This window comes from Pelophylax lessonae (assembly GCF_965119305.1).
Source record: "Pelophylax lessonae genome assembly, chromosome: 9".
NCBI classification, from domain to species: Eukaryota; Metazoa; Chordata; class Amphibia; order Anura; family Ranidae; genus Pelophylax; species Pelophylax lessonae.
Genome location: NC_138776.1, coordinates 268,670,310 through 268,690,469, shown reverse-complemented (window position 1 = coordinate 268,690,469; position 20,160 = coordinate 268,670,310). Strand labels below are relative to the sequence as shown.

At 43.4% G+C, this 20,160-nt stretch overlaps 3 protein-coding genes across 3 annotated transcripts in view; all 3 read left to right on the top strand.

Annotated features, from left to right (window-relative positions):
* LOC309564017 (uncharacterized protein) overlaps positions 1 to 7,221 on the top strand; it is a gene marked incomplete at both ends in the record, with an annotated part of 40,979 nt that extends 33,758 nt beyond the window's left edge. The window contains 2 exons of the mRNA XM_082268641.1: positions 1,167 to 2,454; positions 7,121 to 7,221. Coding sequence (XP_082124767.1) covers positions 1,167 to 2,454; positions 7,121 to 7,221 — 1,389 coding nt within the window. The remainder of the gene's footprint in view (positions 1 to 1,166; positions 2,455 to 7,120) is intronic.
* LOC309564458 (uncharacterized protein) overlaps positions 1 to 20,160 on the top strand; it is a 1,566,033-nt gene that overhangs the window by 835,539 nt on the left and 710,334 nt on the right. The gene's annotated exons all lie outside the window — the stretch shown is intronic.
* LOC309564016 (uncharacterized protein) overlaps positions 7,310 to 20,160 on the top strand; it is a gene marked incomplete at both ends in the record, with an annotated part of 41,382 nt that continues 28,531 nt past the window's right edge. The window contains 3 exons of the mRNA XM_082268640.1: positions 7,310 to 7,360; positions 16,466 to 16,575; positions 17,347 to 18,242. Of these exons, the coding sequence (XP_082124766.1) occupies positions 7,310 to 7,360; positions 16,466 to 16,575; positions 17,347 to 18,242 (1,057 nt within the window). The remainder of the gene's footprint in view (positions 7,361 to 16,465; positions 16,576 to 17,346; positions 18,243 to 20,160) is intronic.

Here is a 20,160-nt window from a genome sequence, read left to right as displayed (position 1 = left end):
CAAGATCTCTCACAGAACAATATTCCCGGGGTTACTTGCTCTGTTATTTGCTGGCTGTGCCGGGTGGAGGGATATGTCTGTATAGTCTCACACCCAAGTCACCGAGTGCAGTCTCAGGAGATGGGAGGCAGCGGTGTGGGATCTCTGCAACTGATTACTGAACACAAATATTATGAGTCCTGACCCCTGCACTATATACTCTATGCTGTACATTACATACTCCTGACCCCTGCACTATATACTCTATGTTGTACATTACATACTCCTGACCCCTGCACTATATACTCTATGTTGTACATTACATACTCCTGACTTCTGCTCTCTCCCCTCTACCCACTGCTATATATACACATAATATGGATTTCCTACCAGCTGGATGTTTTATATCTGATGATTTGATTGGAGGACAGACTTTTACATGGTGATAATAATGTGATAACATCCTCCAACTTTGGAACCTTAAACAGAAAGTGATAATGAGGGAGGAGTCAGTAACCCAATGATGGTGGTCTTCAGGATCAGTCCAGTCTTCATCTGGGTTGTTCTTCCCCCATCCTCACTCTCTGACCTCTGGTGGGGCTCAGCCCCGCTGTTATTCATGACTAAATCATGGACTAAATAAGGAAGTGCGGGACTTCTTGTGTTGGGAAGATGGCAATGAGTGATAGAGGGGGAGGGGACACTCGTCCTATAATCCCCTCATCACTGTCACTCCTATAAAAGACAGTTCTCGTTGTTTCCTCACTCTCTGACTAAGATCTATGAATAAAGAAATTAACTGGTAGCAGATCAGAGGACCCATTTACTAGTTACCTTGAGGGGGGGAATTGTAAGATCCTCAGAGACAAAGCTGTCTGATGTGGGCGGAGTCCTGGTTTAGGGGAACCAATCTGCTGATGTCTAGTAATAATCTTTGTATTTCTATTTTAGTAGATGGACGGGAGATGAGGAAAACCTCAGAGGATTGTCTCACTTTGTCTCCAGACTGTAAAGTAGAAGATGAGGACATCACACAGTATAGTCCAGGAGAAAACCCGGCTACCTCAAATGTCCATCCGACACCACACAGTGTAGATGGACCATCGTATTCCTCTTATCCTGAGGAACCTCAGACTGTGAGGGACAGTGCCGGACCATCGTATTCCTCTTATCCTGAGGAACCTCAGACTGTGAGGGGTGGTGCGGTCCTTCCAACAAATAAGAGGTTTTCCTGTGCTGAGTGCGGGAAGTGTTTCCGTACTGAATCCAGTTTTAATGTTCATAAACGGTATCACACAGGCAAGAAGCCGTATTCTTGTCCTGAGTGCGGGAAATGTTTTTCACTAAAGTCCAGTCTTTACATACATCAGAGATCGCACACTGGTGAGAAGCCATATTCCTGTGCTGAGTGTGGGAAATGTTTTTCAATAAAGTCCCATCTTTCCAAACATCGGAGATCTCACACAGGTGAGAAGCCATATTCTTGCCCTGAGTGCGGGAAATGTTTTTCAGTAAAGGAAAAACTTTTCCAACATCAGAGATCTCACACAGGCGAGAAGCCGTATTTCTGCCTTGAGTGCGGAAAAGGTTTTTCAATAAAGTACGAACTTTCCCGACATCAGAGATCTCACACAGGCGAGGAGCCATATTCCTGCCCTGAGTGTGGGAAATGTTTTTTAAATAAAAACCATTTTTCCGTACATCAGAGATCTCACACAGGTGAGAAGCCGTATTCCTGCCCTGAGTGCGGGAAATGTTTTTCAATAAAGTCCAATCTTTCCAAGCATCAGAGATTGCACACAGGTGAGAAGCCGTATTCCTGCCTTGAGTGTGGGAAATGTTTTTCAAGGAAGTCCAATCTTTCCATACATCAGAGATCGCACACAGGGGAGAAACGATATTCCTGCCCTGAGTGCGGGAAATGTTTTTCAGTGAAGTCCACTCTTTTCCGACATCAGAGATCTCACACAGGCGAGAAGCCATTTTCCTGTCCTGAGTGTGGGAAATGTTTTTCAAGGAAGTCATATCTTTCCATACATCAGAGATCGCACACTGGTGAGAGGATGTATTCCTGTCCTGAGTGTGGGAAATGTTTTTCAAAAAAGTCCAGTCTTTCCAGACATCAGAGATTGCACACAGGGGAGAAACAATATTCCTGCCCTGAGTGCGGGAAATGTTTTTCAGTAAAGTACCAACTTTCCCAACATCAGAGATCTCACACAGGAGAGAAGCCGTATTCCTGCCTTGAGTGTGGGAAATGTTTTTCAGTAAAGTACCAACTTTCCCAACATCAGAGATCTCACACAGGCGAGAAACCTTATTCCTGCTCTGAGTGTGGGAAATGTTTTTCAGTAAGGTCCAGTCTTTCCAAACATCAGAGATTGCACACAGGGGAGAAACGATATTCCTGCCCTGAGTGCGGGAAATGTTTTTCATTCAAGGCCCAACTTTCCCAACATCAGAGATCTCACGCAGGTGAGAAACCTTATTCCTGCCCTGAGTGTGGGAAATGTTTTTCAGTAAGGTCCAGTCTTTCCAAACATCAGAGATTGCACACAGGGGAGAAACGATATTCTTGCTCTGAGTGCGGGAAATGTTTTTCATTAAAGGCCCAACTTTCCCAACATCAGAGATATCACACAGGGGAGAAGCCGTATTTCTGCCCTAAGTGCAGGAAATGTTTTTCAAGCAAGTCCAATCTTTCCATACACCAGAGATTGCACACAGGGGAGAAACAATATTCCTGCCCTAAGTGTATGAAATGTTTTTCACGTAAGGCCTCTCTTTCCAGTCATCTGAGATGTCACAGGGTTGTGAAGCCGTATTTCTGTCATAGATGTGATAAAGGTTTTAAAAGTAAGTCTGATTTTGAATCACATGTGAGATTGCAATCGGAGGTAGATCCACTTTCCTCTTCTGATTGGAGGAAGTGTAACCCACAGAAGTCCTCTGTTTACAGTCATCTGAAGTTGGGCACGGAGGAGAATGAACTTTCCTGGTCTGACTGAGGGAAATCTTCCTCACTGAAGTCCGATCTTTCCAGAATTCAGAGCTCTCACATGAGGGAGAAGCCATATTCCTGTCCTGAGTGAGGGAATTGTTCCTCACTGAAGTCCGATCTTTCCAGACATCAGAGATCTCACACGGGGGAGAAGCCATATTCCTGTCCTGAGTGAGGGAATTGTTCCTCACTGAAGTCCGATCTTTCCAGACATCAGTGATCTCACACGGGGGAGAAGCCGTATTCCTGTCCTGAACGAGGGAATTGTTCCTCACTGAAGTCCTGTCTTTCTGTACATCAGGGGTCCCACACAACCCTGCAGGTGTGTTAGTGCCTTGAGTGTGGGAAATGTCTTCTATATGAATGTTGGTGGACATGTGGGGAAGAAGTACTCCCTGATATACACCTCAGATATACTCCATGGCTGATCTTCATCATGTAAGAAACACTTCATAAGGAGATCAGAGATCACCAAAGACATAGATGAAGTGTTGTCCCGTGTTGGCCATTGATAACAGGAGAAAAATAAAAATGGATTCATTACCTTTCATTGGCTGAGTGCATTTTGTGATGAAAGCTTTCACAAACACGTAGAGATCGATTTGTGAAAAATTTGTTTGGTTGTTGTGAGCATCAGTGCCATCTAATGGTATAAATGTGGTATTGTCGTATTTCTGATACATTATAACCACTAGATGGAGCTGACCATCGTAGGAAATCACTGTGTAAATCACTGGGGAATGCTTGTTACATTCATCTAATATTTATTTCTTTTTATAGACAGGCCCTTTGTTTCCTCTGTCGGGTATGGATTAGTTAAAAGCCGCAAACATATATTTTTTGAAAGCAAAGCCCCTGGAAAATAAAATGGTGGTAGTTCCAATTTTTTTTATTAGATGATAGTGCAATGCTTTATTAAAGGTAAACATTAGTTACCAGACACCCCCTTACATCAGAGTTCCACTTTACATCAAAGTCTGCAGTGCTCCCCCTTAAATCGGAGTCCCCCTAGTTCTCCCTTACATCTGTGTCCCCTGACTTCTCCCGTATATCAGAGTCTGTAGGGTTCATTCTTGCATCAGAGTCTGCAGCATTTCCACTTACACTGTAAGGGGGAGCTCTGCAGACAGTGTAATGGAACTCTGCAGATTCAGATCCAAAGGGAAACTCTGCTGATTCAGATGTAAAGGGGGAACTTTATGGATTCAGATGTAAAGGGGAATGCTATGGATTCAGAGTATAGGGGAACTTTATGGATTCAGATGTAAAGGGGAATGCTATGGATTCAGATTATAGGGGAACTTTATGGATTCAGATGTAAAGGGGAATGCTATGGATTCAGATTATAGGGGAACTTTATGGATTCAGATGTAAAGGGGAACACTGTAGATTTAGATGTAAAGGGGAATGCTGTGGATTCAGATGTAGAGGGGGAACTCTGTAGATTCAGATATAGGGGAAACTCTGCAGATTCTGATGAAAGGGGGGTGGGGACTTGTAATTAACCCCATATGATTAGGAATGTTATTTAATCACAAAATATATGTATAGTGTATACTATAAAAACAAAATAGCCGTGTGCCGCTGAATTATTCGAGTTTGGTTTTGAAGAAAAGGTAGCAACCCTTCCCCAACAGTACTGAGTCTTACCCTTCAAGCCATAGGCATGTGTAATAAGCTGACAGATCCACTCTGCAATGGTCAACTTTGAAGCTATCTGACGTTTGGAAGGATGAAAAATGAATTTGACTACCTGAGCACTGCAGACATCTTCAAATAAATAAACCTCGACAACCCAAACCACATCTAATGTGTGCCAAGCTTTCTCTGCCGGTGACTGAGGACTAGTAGAAAATGAAGGGAGGACAATATCCTGATTCAAATAACTCCAAAACCATCTTCAATGGGAAAGACAGATGAGGACGCAGCACCATTATGTTATGGTGGAGAGTTATAATGAGCTCCTTTCAGGAAAGTGCTGCCAATGTTGACAATCTTCTTGCCGACGTGATTTCCACCACAAAAGAAAACACCTTCTAAATCAGCAGGGTTAACTGAATCTCACTAATTGGTTCAAAGGGTGGCTTTTGCAAGACAGATGAGATCAAATTCAAGTCTCATGGACACAGGGGGGACTTAACAGGTGGAACCATATGGGTTACCCCATGAATAAAAGTACATATCAATGAATGAGACGCAATTGGTTTCTAGGGAGAAAAAAAACTGCCAGAGCCGATGTCTGGCCTTTAATGGTACTTAAGGTCAAATACATTTCCACCCCCTATTGGAGGAAAACCAAAATGCATCCAATCATGTATTTCCGGGGTTGAAACTTCTTGATTTTACACAAGGACACATAAGGCCTCCAAGTCCTGTTACAAATCTTTCTGGAGGGAGGTTTTCTGGCCTTCAGTAATGTAGATATGATCGTACCAGAGACTTTTTAATCCTTCAGCTCCTGGGTTTTAAAAGCCGTGTTATTAAAGGGGACACTGGTGTCCTGAAGAGCTCTGTCCAGCTTATCTACTTCTTAAAGGGACTTTGCTCTTGTGGTTCTAACTACTACTACTTAAGCTGAAGTCTACTGTTTGTTACAAGGCCAGACTTCATTATAGCTTGCTCAGAAAGGTCCTCAAGTTGTACATAGTTCTTATCTTTGGAGTATCCCACCACTTCCCTCAACCCTATCCAAGTTCTCCAAAAATACAAACCACAAAAACAAAACATCCCCTAGACTGGTCCTTGAAGAACTGTGTGAATGAGCCTGTTGTGTGCCCGGCTGCAGGGCAGAAGTTTATGAAGACCTGGACAGTAATCCTGCAGCTTCTACGGAACCTATTTTTAATTTTATTTGAATTCTTTAATCAACACCTCACTATCTCCTAACACCTATACAAAAGTGATGTATCCGAATCAGTGCAAAACCTTGGGATCCATACCTGGACCCCATGCAATGAAGACAGCCTTTAATATAATTATTGCTGCAGCAGGTTCTATACATGGTACAGATGTGCCACTTTGAAGGCAGACGAAGATGACCCCCCAGGCAAGGCATTATTCATTTTTATTGTTTAATTTTAAGCATTATAAAATCACTGCTCCTTTAAAAATGATATTTTTAAAAGTTTTTTTTGCATTGATTCATGTCCCCCTGGGCATTACCCGGGTCCCCATACCCTTTTTACGGCCAATAACTTGCCAAGCCGTAAAAATTAGAACTTTTAATTGTTCATGTTCGGGTCCCATAGACTTTATTACAGTTTGTGGCTCAGATCTGAACTTTTTCTCTGTTCTGGGAGTTCTGGTGTGAACTGAACCGGGGGGGGGGGGGGGTTTGGCCCATCTCGAATCTAGAGCAGGACCCTGTTAAAACACTAATGTCCATATCCATTACTAGAATTATCAAACGCAATATGTGGCATACCTGACAAAAGCAGAATTTTCCATCCCCATTTCATGAACAGATTATTGCAGGGGTGTCAAACTCAATTTAATTGAGTTTCGCATCAGCAGTGAAGGGGTGCGCTGTGTATAAAGTGCAGAGTTCAGGGGTGCGCTACATGCAGAGTTCAGGAGTACTTTACGTACAGCGTTTGGGGGTGCGCTACGTACAGAGTGCAGAGTTCTGGAGTGCTCTACATACAGAATGCAGGGTTTAGGAGTGCTCTATGTACAGAGTGCAGAGTTCATGAGTGCTTTACGTACAGAGTGCAGAGTTTAGGGGTGTGCTATGTACAGAGTGCAGGGTTCAGGAGTGCTGTACGCACAGACTACAGAGTTCAGGAGTGCTGTATGTGCTGAGTTCAGGAGTGCTGTATGTATACAGTGCAGAGTTAAGGGGTGCTCTACATACAGAGTGCAGAGATTAAGGGTGTGCTACCTGCAGAGTACAGAAGTTTATAACTTTCAGAGTGCAGAGTTTATGGGTGCACTAAATACATAGTGCAGAGTTCAGGGGTGCGCTGTGTACAGAGTGCAGAGTTTAGGGGTGTGCTTTGCACAGTTTGCAACACCATCCCTTATCCCCCATCGCCCCCCCCCAAAGATTCCTTGCATCTTTACTCTCTCCGACCTCTCCCTATGTAGGTGGCTCTCTTTACAGGGCGTGTATTTGGCTCTGTTTTATATCTTCCTGTTTAGGTGGTGCTACCTTGCAGAGAGATCTTCTCGCTCTCAGATTGTGGAGACCTATCTCTGCCGTGCTTCGCCTTGAGGGATCTTTTACATCTGGAAGCCACTGAAAGCAAAGCTGTCCCTTGTAACCACAGAAGGCTTCTATGTTTTTCAAGTGACAGCAGGGAGCACAGGGAGAGAGCCAGGGGTGACAGAATGGAGTTCTTCTATGATCCAGCTACAAAACCGGGTGGGTCACAGGACAAGGTCTGGTGGGCCCACGGGTCTTATGTTTGACATATTTGAATTATAGCCTTAATACAGCCATCTTTTTCCAGAACTTTAAAATGCCCTGCCTCCTCTCCCACTAAGTTTCCAAACCAGAGTCAGATCAGATCCTGATATGCCGGTCCTGAAGGATGCAGTGACAGAGGGGAGTGAAGAGAAAATGGATGCAGTACTGGAGTGTCACGGAAACCACCATGACTTTGGCTCCCGCAGGGGCCTAGGAGCCAGCCTCCTTCCCACTGACTAGGGACCCAGGACTAAGGAGACTCTCCCCCTCGTGGGGTTTACAAGGAACCTTTTCCCTAAGATGGTTATTAAGGCAAGGCGAAAACGATATGGTCGTTCCTCACACCACCCTCCAAGCAACTCTCTTTATTCTGGAATAGTGATGTCGCGAACCTAAAATTCGCCGTTCGCGAACGGCGAACGCGAACATCGGCAAATGTTCGCGAACCGGCGAACCGGGCGAACCGCCATAGACTTCAATAGGCAGGCGAATTTTAAAACACACAGGGACTCTTTCTGGAAACAATAGTGATGGAAAAGTTGTTTCAAGGGGACTAACACCTGGACTGTGGCATGCCGGAGAGGGATCACGCAAAAAAAAGTTCTTAAAAATTATAATTTTTTGATAGAGAGCCAATTATTGGAAAAATTAAAAAAAATAAAAATAAAAAATTTCTTTGGATTTAGCATCTGGGGGGTCTAAAAAGTGTACCTGTGAAGTTTCAGCTCTGTAGCATGTCCAGAACCCCTAAAAAACAGCATTTGTCTTATATTTTCAGGAATATGGCTTCTCTGCGGCTGGCTTTTTCTCTTGCAGGCATTTATCGGGCATTTTTTTAGGCAGGCATGTCATTTTTTGTATTTAGTGTCTGGGGGGTCTAAAAAGTGTACCTGTCAAGTTTCAGCTCTGTAGCATGTCCAGAACCCCTAAAAAACAGCATTTTTCTTATATTTTCAGGAATATGGCTTCTCTGCGGCTGGCTTTTTCTCTTGCAGGCATTTAGCGGGCATTTTTTTAGGCAGGCATGTAATTTTTTGTATTTAGTGTCTGGGGGGTCTAAAAAGTGTACCTGTCAAGTTTCAGCTCTGTAGCATGTCCAGAACCCCTAAAAAACAGCATTTTTATTATATTTTCAGTAATACGGCTTCTCTGCGGCTGGCTTTTTCTCTTGCAGGCATTTAGCGGGCATTTTTTTAGGCAGGCATGTAATTTTTTGTATTTAGTGTCTGGGGGGGTCTAAAAAGTGTACCTGTCAAGTTTCAGCTCTGTAGCATGTCCAGAACCCCTAAAAAACAGCATTTTTCTTATATTTTCAGGAATACGGCTTCTCTGCGGCTGGCTTTTTCTCTTGCAGGCATTTAGCAGGCATTTTTTTAGGCAGGCATGTCATTTTTTGTATTTAGTGTCTGGGGGGTCTAAAAAGTGTACCTGTCAAGTTTCAGCTCTGTAGCATGTCCAGAACCCCTAAAAAACAGCATTTTTCTTATATTTTCAGGAATACGGCTTCTCTGCGGCTGGCTTTTTCTCTTGCAGGCATATATATCAGTGGTGGGTGGGCAGTGGCACAGTACACTCTCTGTGGACCTGACAGCAGTCACTGGCACCCAGGCAACTGCAATTAAAAAATATATATATATTTTTTTACTTTGCAAGCTGCTGTGCCACCTTATATATCAGTGGTGGGTGGGCACACAGTGGCACTGCAGTGGGCACAGTACACTCTGTGGACCTGACAGTAACTGGCAGCCCAGGCAACTGCAATAATAAAAAATATTTTTTTTTTCAATTTATTGCAACAAGATGCTGTGCCACCGTATATATATCAGTGGTGGGCAGTGCACTGCAGTGGGTACAGTGCACTCTGTGGACCTGACACAGCACTCACTGCAATTATGACAGAGGAAAAAAAAAATATTTTTTAAAATGCCAGGTACTGTGCCTGTGCCACCCGAAATGAGTGTGGTGTGCACACAGTACAGTCTGTGGTAGGTCTGTGGCCTCTCACACACAGCGGGCAGGCAACTGCAGTGTACAATAGATATATATAGATATATATATAAAGAAAAAACTCTATTACCTTACCAGCCCTTAAAAGGGCTTTTGGGGACACTATATATATATATATATATATATATATATATGTATATATATAAATAAAAAAAATCCTCAATTACCAGCCCTTAAAAGGGCTTTTGGGGACACTAGATAGATATAGATATATATATATATATAAGAAGAAACAACTCAATTACCAGCCCTTAAAAGGGCTTTTGGGGACGCTAGGTATATATATATATATATATATATATATATATATATATATAAAAAAAAAAAAACACAAATACCAGCCCTTAGAAGGGCTTTTTGGGGTGCTGATATTACAGCAGTAGTGGACCAAGAACACTGCAAGACCAGGAACACTGACTAACTGTCCCTAGCTTAACAGCAGCAGCAGCAGCAGCAGCAGCAGCAGCTCTCTCCCTGCTCTCACTACACACACTGCTTCAGAATGATCTAAGATGGATGCTGCCCTTGCTTATTTATAGGAGGTGGGAGGGTGTGGGAGGGAGGTATGCTGATTGGCTGGAAATGTGTCTGCTGACTGTAAAGTTCAGGGTCAAAGTTTGCCTCAATGATGTCTTATGGGGGGCGGACCGAACATCGCATATGTTCGCCGGCAGCGGCGAACGCGAACATGCTAAGTTCGCCGGGAACTGTTCGCCGGCGAACAGTTCTATACATCTCTATTCTGGAATATTCCTTGTCTGCCCTCAGTAGAAGAGGATGAGCAACAATACTCTCAGATACTTCTCCAGAAAATGCTCAGTGTATGGATCATCAACAAAAAGGAACCCAAAAGCCTCCACATAGTGTAAAACCATACAATGAAGATATTTATTAACCACTTTACCACCGCAGGATTTTTCTTCTTTACGTCCAGGCCACTTTTTGCGATTCGGCACTGTGCGATTTTAACTGACAATTGCGCGGTCATGCAACGCCGTACTCAAACTAAATTTACGTCCTTTTTTCCCCCACAAACAGAGCTTTATTTTGGTGGTATTTGATCAACTCTGTGCTTTTCATGTTTTGCGATATTAATAAAAAAAAAGCGACAATTTTGAAAAAATAACAATATTTTTCTACTTTTGACAGTTAAAAAATATCCAATATATTCAATTTTTGTCATATATTTAGGCCAAAATGTATTTAGCTACAAAAAAATTCTCAATGAGCGTATTTTTAACCGCTTTAAGACCGGAAGATTTTACCCCATTCCCGACCAGGCCATATTTTGCGATTCGGCACTGCGTTACTTTAATGGACAATTGCGCGGTCGTGCAATGCTGTACTCAAATTAAATTGACGTCCTTTTTTTCCTTTTGCGCTATAAACAAAAAAAGAGCGACAATTTTGAAAAAAAAAACTATATTTTTCACATTTTTTTATATGAAATTCCCCCCCAAAAAAATGTAAAAATCAAAATTTTTTAACATTTTAGGGCAATTTGTTTTCTGCTATATATTTTTTGTAAAAAAAATCGCAATAAGCGTATTTTGATTGGTTTGCGCAAAAGTTATCACAGCTACTAACTACGGGAAATTTATGTCATTTTTATTGTTTTTTTTTTAACTAGTAATGGCTGCGATCTACGATTTTTTTTTTTTTTTGCGGGACTGCGACATTGCGGCAGACAGATCGGACCCCTGACTGACATTTTTGACACTTTTGGGGGTACCAGTGACATTACTACAGTAATCAGTGCTATAAATATGCACTGTTACTGTAAAAATGACACTGGCAGGGAAGGGGTTAACTTTTATTGGTGATCAAGTGGTTAATGTATGCCTGGTGCTTACTGACAAGTGTGGGGGGAGGGGACTGTGTGACACAGGCACAGATCGCAGGTTCAGCTATGCTGAATCCTGCAATCTGTCCCTGCCTGTCGCTTAGGAGATCCGCCTGCTTTGTTTACACAAGCGGGCGGATCTCCACACTTGATCCCCGACGATCGGGAAGAGCGGCGGTGATAACCGCCGCTCCTCCCCTTGCCCGACTCCCGCTGTGACTGAATACAGTGGGAGCGAGCCTCCGTCGGCGCGCGCGCGCCGCCCACAAGGAAAGGGGTCCAGTGACTTAGGTCTACGTCGCTGGATGATATCAACGTGAGCGGTCGGCAAGTGGTTAAAAGTTCAGAACACTTACAATTCAGATATCAAGAAAGCGCTTTCAAATGTACTGTATACAACATGCCATATCGTTTTCCCCTTGCCTTATTGGGTGTGCAGACACCATCGCATGAGTAGACCCATTAGGCGTATCCCAAACTGGGTCCACTTGTTCTGGTAAGCCTCTCTGTTTGTCGGTGGTGGTTCTTCTCTTCACAACAATAATTTTTCGGCGGTGGGTTCACAATCAGTACCCATTTTGGAGCACATTTTGAAGATCAGTTTTATACACATTTATTTGGACTTTAATTCTTTGTACTTTTTCACTTAAATGTCACGTCACGTTTATGGTGACGTGTTGTGTCACTATTTTGTTATATCACTTTTATTGGAATGTTTTCATGTTTATTTCCACAACGGATTTTCACATTGATTTAGCATTTGACCATGTATGAAATTCATAAATGGTTTTAGGATCTATTATTGATTATTATAAAGATATCTTTTAGTTGTTACTGAGAGACAGAAATTGTTCATTGGTCAAGGAACCCCTAGAAAGCTTTGGAGGAACCCGGGCTGAGAAAGATTGGACTGAGCAGTAATATATTTCTCTCCCCCTTGGTGGAAGTGGAGATTACCCATCTATAAGGATATACAGTACAGACACACACATCACAAGGCCGTGGTCACACTACGAAATGTTTCTCGAGGCTGCAGATCCTCTGAGCTCCACAAGGTGATGATCTCATATCTACCCAGACAGGAAGTCTCTATGGAAGACAGGAAGTGATGTCAGGTATAAATAGGAATTTCCGGGTGAAAGGTGATTCGGGAGGAAGTAGAGAGGAGACGTTGCTGGAAGTAAAAGCAGAGGAGGTAATAAGATCTTATTTTCTATTTACACCCAGTAACCACCCCCTCCCCGTCATGTCCACCTTCTTCCTCCATGGTCACTGTGACCTCTTTTATCTCCAGCAGATAATGATACACATATATAGTGCGGAAACGTAGATTAACCCCTACAGGGTCAGAACATTTCCCCACCTACGAGGCCAGAACATTCTCTTCATTTTGGAGATGTGTCACCTTTCCCACCAATCACCTTCTCACCTTATCAGTCTAAACAGATTATACCACTTTTTCTTAGTCGTGGGTAATGGGAGGGGGTTATTTAAAGCTCAAAAACAACTTTGGCCCATCCGCTTGCTGTGAATGCCCTAAAAATCAAATGGATTTTCCCAAATTTTTTTTTCTTTACTTACCTTTTTTTTTTTTAGGAAGTATACTTACCTTCCTTCTACTTCCTCCCTCCTCGGCCGCGGCCCGCGCTGTCTCTTCCTACTTGCGATGACTCCTGGGAGCTGAATGTCATCGCTCCTAGGAGTCAATGCGCCTGCACTGGCCCCGCTCGTCAGTTCCGGTGCAGGCACGTCATTTCCTGGTAAACAGCTTCTGGGCATGGGATGTCCTCTTCGTCCCAGAATGCGCCTGCACCGGCCCCGTTCATCACTTCCGAGGAGGACACGTAAGAGGACGCAGAAGAGCACGCGCTGTCTTCAGCTGCCCACACCCGAGATGGCAGTGCTGGACAAAACATTTTCAAGGTAAGTATTTCTTTTAAAAGGTAAGTGTGACCTGGGACAGTTCGGAGGCTATCCGTTATGGATTGTACTAGCCCTGACTGTCCCGGGGTTTTTTTTTTATCTAAATTTCATCTCTGAGGCTGGAACTCCTCTTTAAGGGACATTGGAATATGTATGTCTTTGTTTTAAAAGATTCAAATAGGAAGAAAGAGGGAACAATGTCCTAAAAATTAATTTTTCCATAATGATCCCAGTCTCAGATATTCATCCTAAAATGTGATCAGTAAAGTCTCCGAAGTACACGGAGATCACAGGAATATGATGTGTCCTGGCAAAGCCCAAGGACAAAGTTCATCTTTCAGTTTAGGAGAGGTCAGACGCACCCGGGAGAAATGATTTGGTGTACAGAAACACCACACAACACCCCACACAGCTCCTCCTCCCAGTGTCTTCCAATCAGAGTCAGAGAATCCTTTGACACCACACTGACCTCACAGCTCCTCCTCTCAATGTCCCTCTCACTAATAGAGCAAGACTGTTGCTCCTGCATTGTGTGTAACGACACCAGAATTGCTTGCAACAGGCTTTGAACCTACAGGGTGAGGGGGTGAGGGGCGCTATGTGGGTAAATTATATCCCAGTGGGGTTTTAATAAAATGGAGACCTGACCAGTGAGGTGAGGAGGATTCTGGGAATGTCATTTGATTTTACTAATTGTATTTAATGCTAGGGTTCTCCTCCTGTGATATCTGGAGATGATATGACCATCACATTGCCTCCACCTCCCTCCCTGATAGAATAGAGAAATACAAAGAACATTCTAGAAGTCTCCAGAGAGATAATCGAGCTGCTGACAGGAGAGGCGAGCGGTGGTGGGAAGGACGTCATGATGGAGAATCAGCCGCCCCTCACATCACCGGGTAAGAGGAGACTTTATTGTAAAGGAGAGAGCAGTACGGAGGCTCCACCTAGATCCCCCATCATCTGATAAACACATAGAAACAATGTATTCAGTCAGTGTGTGTGTTTCCTACAGATGGATCCAGTAATGGGAACCCACCAGAGAGATGTCCCCGTCCTCTGTATTCCCGGGATTCCACACAGGAAGGTCACACCATCCCTCACCATCATCAGGTAGAGGAGTTACAATTATGGGTAGCTATGATTTATATACAAACATGTTTGTTACAATTAATGTTTTATTATATATTCAGAGTGGAAACCTCGGGGATGATAATATTGATGTTAAAGAAGAGTATAAAGAGGAGGATGAGGAGTATGGAGTGAAGGAGGAACTTTCAGATGGACACAAGAATATGATGGAGCCATCTGGTAATTGGAACCCACCAGAGAGATGTCCCCGTCCTTTATATTCCTGGGGTTCCACACAGGAAGGTCACACCATCCCTCACCATCATCAGGTAGATGAGGAACAATCACTGATAGTATCATTAGGATCTGTACATTATCTGCATTGTTACCATTGATGTCATTTTTATTATATATTCAGAGTGGAAACCTGAGAGATTCTAAAGTTGAGGTTAAAGAAGAGATAAAAGAGGAGGATGAGTCATCCAGCTACAGAAACCCACCAGAGAGATGTCCCCGTCCTCTGTATTCCCGGGATTCCACACAGGAAGGTCACACCATCCCTCAATGTTACAAGGTTGGTGGGACGGAGCTTATAAAACACAAACTCATGGAGAAGATGTGTGGATTTCTTCTTTGTGATGTCACAATAATAAAGCTTATATCTTACAGATGATATTTTCTCTCATTTTCTTGGTTTAGAGTGGAGATCCAATCGATATAGAATTTGAGGTTAAAGCAGAAAAAGAAGAGACGTATGTGAGGGATGATCAGCAGTCTATGGAGGAGGATGGAATAACGGGGACATTTATAGAGGAGGACACTCCTACAGAGATCAGCACAGGTGGGTCATTAACACTAAATCCATTCCTCCACCCATACTGCTCACTGATTGGTCCAGAGAAGGGTGGGGACTGGGTGATATCAGACTGTAATACCCTGGTCACTTTCCTGAGCTGTGGTCCCCGTCCTGTATTCCTCTATTTCTCTCGAATAATCTTCCTTCTCTGTGCTGCAGACACAATTTATGTATGTAGACTGGATTTATGGAGATTCTGGGATTCAGCAGTCATCCAAATGACATTGCTTGACCGAGACACCTGGGGTATGTACCTTGGGTCTTCTGCCCCATGCCCGGGTCTAGCAAGATCTCTGACAGAACAATTCTCCCGGGGTTACTTGCTCTGTTATTTGCTGGCTGTGCCGGGTGGAGGGATATGTCTGTATAGTCTCACACCCAAGTCACTGAGTGCAGTCTCAGGAGATGGGAGGCAGCGGTGTGGAAACTCTGCAACAGATTACTGAACACAAATATTATGAGTCCTGACCCCTGCACTATATACTCTATGTTGTACATTACATACTCCTGACCCCTGCACTATATACTCTATGTTGTACATTACATACTCCTGACTTCTGCTCTCTCTCCTCTACCCACTGCTATATATACACATAATATGGATTCTCTTTTGTTACTCCCATTTCCTACCAGCTGGACATTTTATATCTGATGATCTGATTGGAGGACAGACTTTTACATGGTGATAATATTGTGATAATATTGTGATAACATCCTCCAACTTTGGAACCTTAAACAGAAAGTGATAATGAGGGAGGAGTTAGTAACCCAATGATGGTGGTCTTCAGGATCAGTCCAGTCTTTATCTTGGTTGTTCTCCCCCCATCCTCACTCTCTGACCTCTGGTGGGGCTCAGCCCCGCTGTTATTCATGACTAAATCATGGACTAAATAAGGAAATGCGGGACTTCTTGTGTTGGGAAGATGGCAATGAGTGATAGAGGGGGAGGGGACACTCGTCCTATAATCCCTTCATCACTGTCACTCCTATAAAAGACAGTTCTCGTTGTTTCCTCACTCTCTGACTAAGGTCCATGAATAAAGAAATGAACTGGTAGGAGATCAGAGGACCCATTTACTAGTTACCTTGAGGGGGGGGAAATTGTAAGATCCTCAGAGACAAAGCTGCCTGATGTGGGCGGAGTCCTGGTTTAGGGGAACCAATCTGCTGATGTCTAGTAATAATCTTTGTATTTCTATTTTAGTACATGGACGGGAGATGAGGAAAACCTCAGAGGATTGTCTCACTTTCTCTCCAGACTGTAAAGTAGAAGATGAGGACATCACACAGTATAGTCCAGGAGAAAACCCGACTACCTCAAATGTCCATCCGGCACCACACAGTGTAGATGGACCATCGTATTCCTCTTATCCTGAGGAACCTCAGACTGTGAGGGGTGGTGCCGTCCTTACAGCAGATAAGAGGTTTTCCTGTCCTGAGTGTGGGAAGTGTTTCCGTACTGAATCCAGTTTTAATGTTCATAAACGGTATGTTCATAAACGGTATCACACAGGCGAGAAGCCGTATTCTTGTCCTGAGTGCGGGAAATGTTTTTCACTAAAGTCCAATCTTTACATACATCAGAGATCGCACACAGGGAAGAAGCCGTATTCCTGCTCTGAGTGTGGGAAATGTTTTTCAATAAAGTCCCATCTTTCCAATCATCAGAGATCTCACACAGGTGAGAAACCATATTCCTGCCCTGAGTGCGGGAAATGTTTTTCAACAAAGTCCTATCTTTCCAAACATCAGAGATATCACACCGGTGAGAAGCCATATTCCTGCCCTGAGTGCGGGAAATGTTTTTTAGAAAAGGAACAACTTTCCACACATCAGAGATCTCACACAGGGGAGAAGCCGTATTTATGCCTTGAGTGCGGGAAATGCTTTTCAGTAAAGTACGAACTTTCCCGACATCAGAGATCTCACACAGGCGAGGAGCCGTATTCCTGCCCTGAGTGTGGGAAATGTTTTTTAAATAAAACCCATTTTTCCGTACATCAGAGATCTCACACAGGTGAGAAGCCGTATTCCTGTCTTGAGTGCGGGAAATGTTTTTCAATAAAGTCCAATCTTTCCACACATCAGAGATTGCACACAGGGGAGAAGCCGTATTCCTGCCTTGAGTGCGGGAAAAGTTTTTCAGTAAAGGAACGACTTTCCCAACATCAGAGATTGCACACAGGGGAGAAGCCGTATTCCTGCCTTGAGTGCGGGAAAGGTTTTTCAGTAAAGGCACAACTTTCCCATCATCACAGATCCCACACAGGCGAGAAGCCGTATTCCTGTCCTGAGTGTGGAAAATGTTTTTCAAAAAAGTCCTATCTTTCCCAACATCAGAGATTGCACTCAGGGGAGAAACAATATTCCTGCCCTGAGTGTGGGAAATGTTTTGCAGAGAAGTCCACTCTTTCCCAACATCAGAGATCTCACACAGGCGAGAAGCCGTATTCCTGTCCTGAGTGTGGGAAATGTTTTTCAAGGAAGTCATATATTTCCATACATCAGAGATCGCACACCGGTGAGAGGATGTATTCCTGTCCTGAGTGTGGGAAACGTTTTTCAAAAAAGTCCAGTCTTTCCAAACATCAGAGATCGCACACAGGGGAGAAACAATATTCCTGCCCTGAGTGCGGGAAATGTTTTTCAGTAAAGTCCCAACTTTCCCAACATCAGAGATCTCACACAGGGGAGAAGCCGTATTCCTGCCCTGAGTGTGGGAAATGTTTTTTAAATAAAACCCATTTTTCCGTACATCAGAGATCTCACACAGGGGAGAAGCCATATTCCTGCCTTGAGTGCGGGAAATGTTTTTCAGTAAAGTATCAACTTTCCCAACATCAGAGATCTCACACAGGCGAGAAGCCGTATTCCTGTCCTGAGTGTGGGGAATGTTTTTCACTAAGGTCCAGTCTTTCCCAACATCAGAGATTGCACACAGGGGAGAAAGGACATTCCTGCCCTGAGTGCGGGAAATGTTTTTCATTAAAGGCCCAACTTTCCCAACATCGGAGCTCTCACAGAGCCGAGAAGCCGTATTCCTGTCCTAAATGCGGGAAATGTTTTTCACATAAGGCCTCTCTTACCAGACATCTGGGATTGCACAGGGTTGTGAAGCCGTATTCCTGTCATAGATGCGGTAAATGTTTTCAAAGTAAGTCTGATTTTGAATCACATGTGAGATTGCAATCGGAGGTAGATCCACTTTCCTCTTCTGATTGGAGGAGGTGTAACCCACAGAAGTCCTCTGTTTATAGTCATCTGAAGTTGGGCACGGAGGAGAATGAACTTTCCTGGTCTGACTGAGGGAATTGTTCCTCACTGAAGTCCGATCTTTCCAGACATCAGAAATCTCACACGGGGGAGAAGCCATATTCCTGTCCTGAGTGATGGAATTGTTCCTCCCTGAAGTCCGATCTTTCCAGACATCAAAGATCTCACACGGGGGAGAAGCCATATTCCTGTCCTGAGCGAGGGAATTGTTCCTCACTGAAGTCCTGTCTTCCTGTACATCAGGGGTCCCACACAACCCTGGAGGTGTATTAGTGCCTTAAATGCGGGAAATGTCTTCTATGAATGTTAGTGGACATGTGGGGAAGAAGCACACCCTGATATACACCTCAGATATACTCCATGGCTGATCTTCATTGTGTAAGAAACACTTCATAAGGAGATCAGAGATCACCAAAGACATAGATGAAGTGTTGTCCCGTTTTGGCCATTGTTAACAGGAAAAAATAAAAATGGAGTCCTTACCTTTCATTGGCTGAGTACATTTTGTGATGAAAGCTTTCACAAACACGTAGAGATCGATTTGTGAAAAATGTGTTCAACGGGTTGTCAGCATCAGTGCCATCTAATGGTATAAATGTGGTATTGTAGTATTTCTGATACATTATAACCACTAGATAGAGCTGACCATCATAGGAAATCACTGTGTAAATTACTCGGGAATGCTTGTTACATTCATCTAATATTTATTTATTTTTATATACAGACCCTTTGTTTCCTCTGTCAGGTATGGATTAGTTAAATCCTGCAAACATATATTTTCTCAAAGCAAAGCCCCAAGAAAATAAAATGGTGGTGGTTCCAATTTTTTTTATTAGATGATATCGCAATTCTTTATTAAACATTAGTTACCAGACACCCCCTTACATCAGAGTTCCCCTTTACACCCGAGTCTGCAGCGCTCCCCCTTAAATCAGAGTCCCTCTTGTTGTCCCTTACATCTTTGTCCCCTGATTTCTCCCGTATATCAGAGTCTGCAGCATTTCCACTTACACTGTAAGGGGGAGCTCTGCAGACAGTGTAATGGAACTCTGCAGATTCAGGTCCAAAGGGAAACTCTGCTGATTCAGATGTAAAGGGGAATGCTAAGGATTCAGATTATAGGGGAACACTGTATATTTAGATGTAAAGGGGAATGCTGTGGATTCAGATTTAAAGGGGGAACTCTGTAGATTCAGATATAGGGGAAACTCTGCAGATTCTGATGAAAGGGGGGGGGACTTGTAATTAACTCCATATGATTATAAATGTTATTTAATCATAAAATATATGTATAGTGTATACTATAAAAACATAATAACCGTGTGCCGCTGAATTATTCGAGTTTGGTTTTGAAGAAAAGGTGGCAACCCTTCCCCAACAGTACTGAGCCTTACCCTTCAAGCCATAGGCATGTGTAATAAGCTGACAGATCCACTCTGCAATGGTCAACTTTGAAGCTACCTGACGTTTGGCAGGATGAAAAATGAATTTGACTACCTGAGCACTGCAGGCATCTTCAAATAAACCTCAACAACCCAAACCACATCTAATGTGTGCCAAGCTTTCTCTGCCGGTGACTGAGGACTAGTAGAAAATGAAGGTAGGACAATATCCTGATTCAAATAACTCCAAAACCATCTTCAACGGGAAAGACAGATGAGGACGCAGCACCAGTATGTTATGGTGGAGAGTTATAATGAGCTCCTTTCAGGAAAGTGCTGCCAATGTTGACACTCTTCTTGCCGAAGTGATTTTCACCACAAAAGAAAACACCTTCTAAATGCAACAGGGCTAACTGA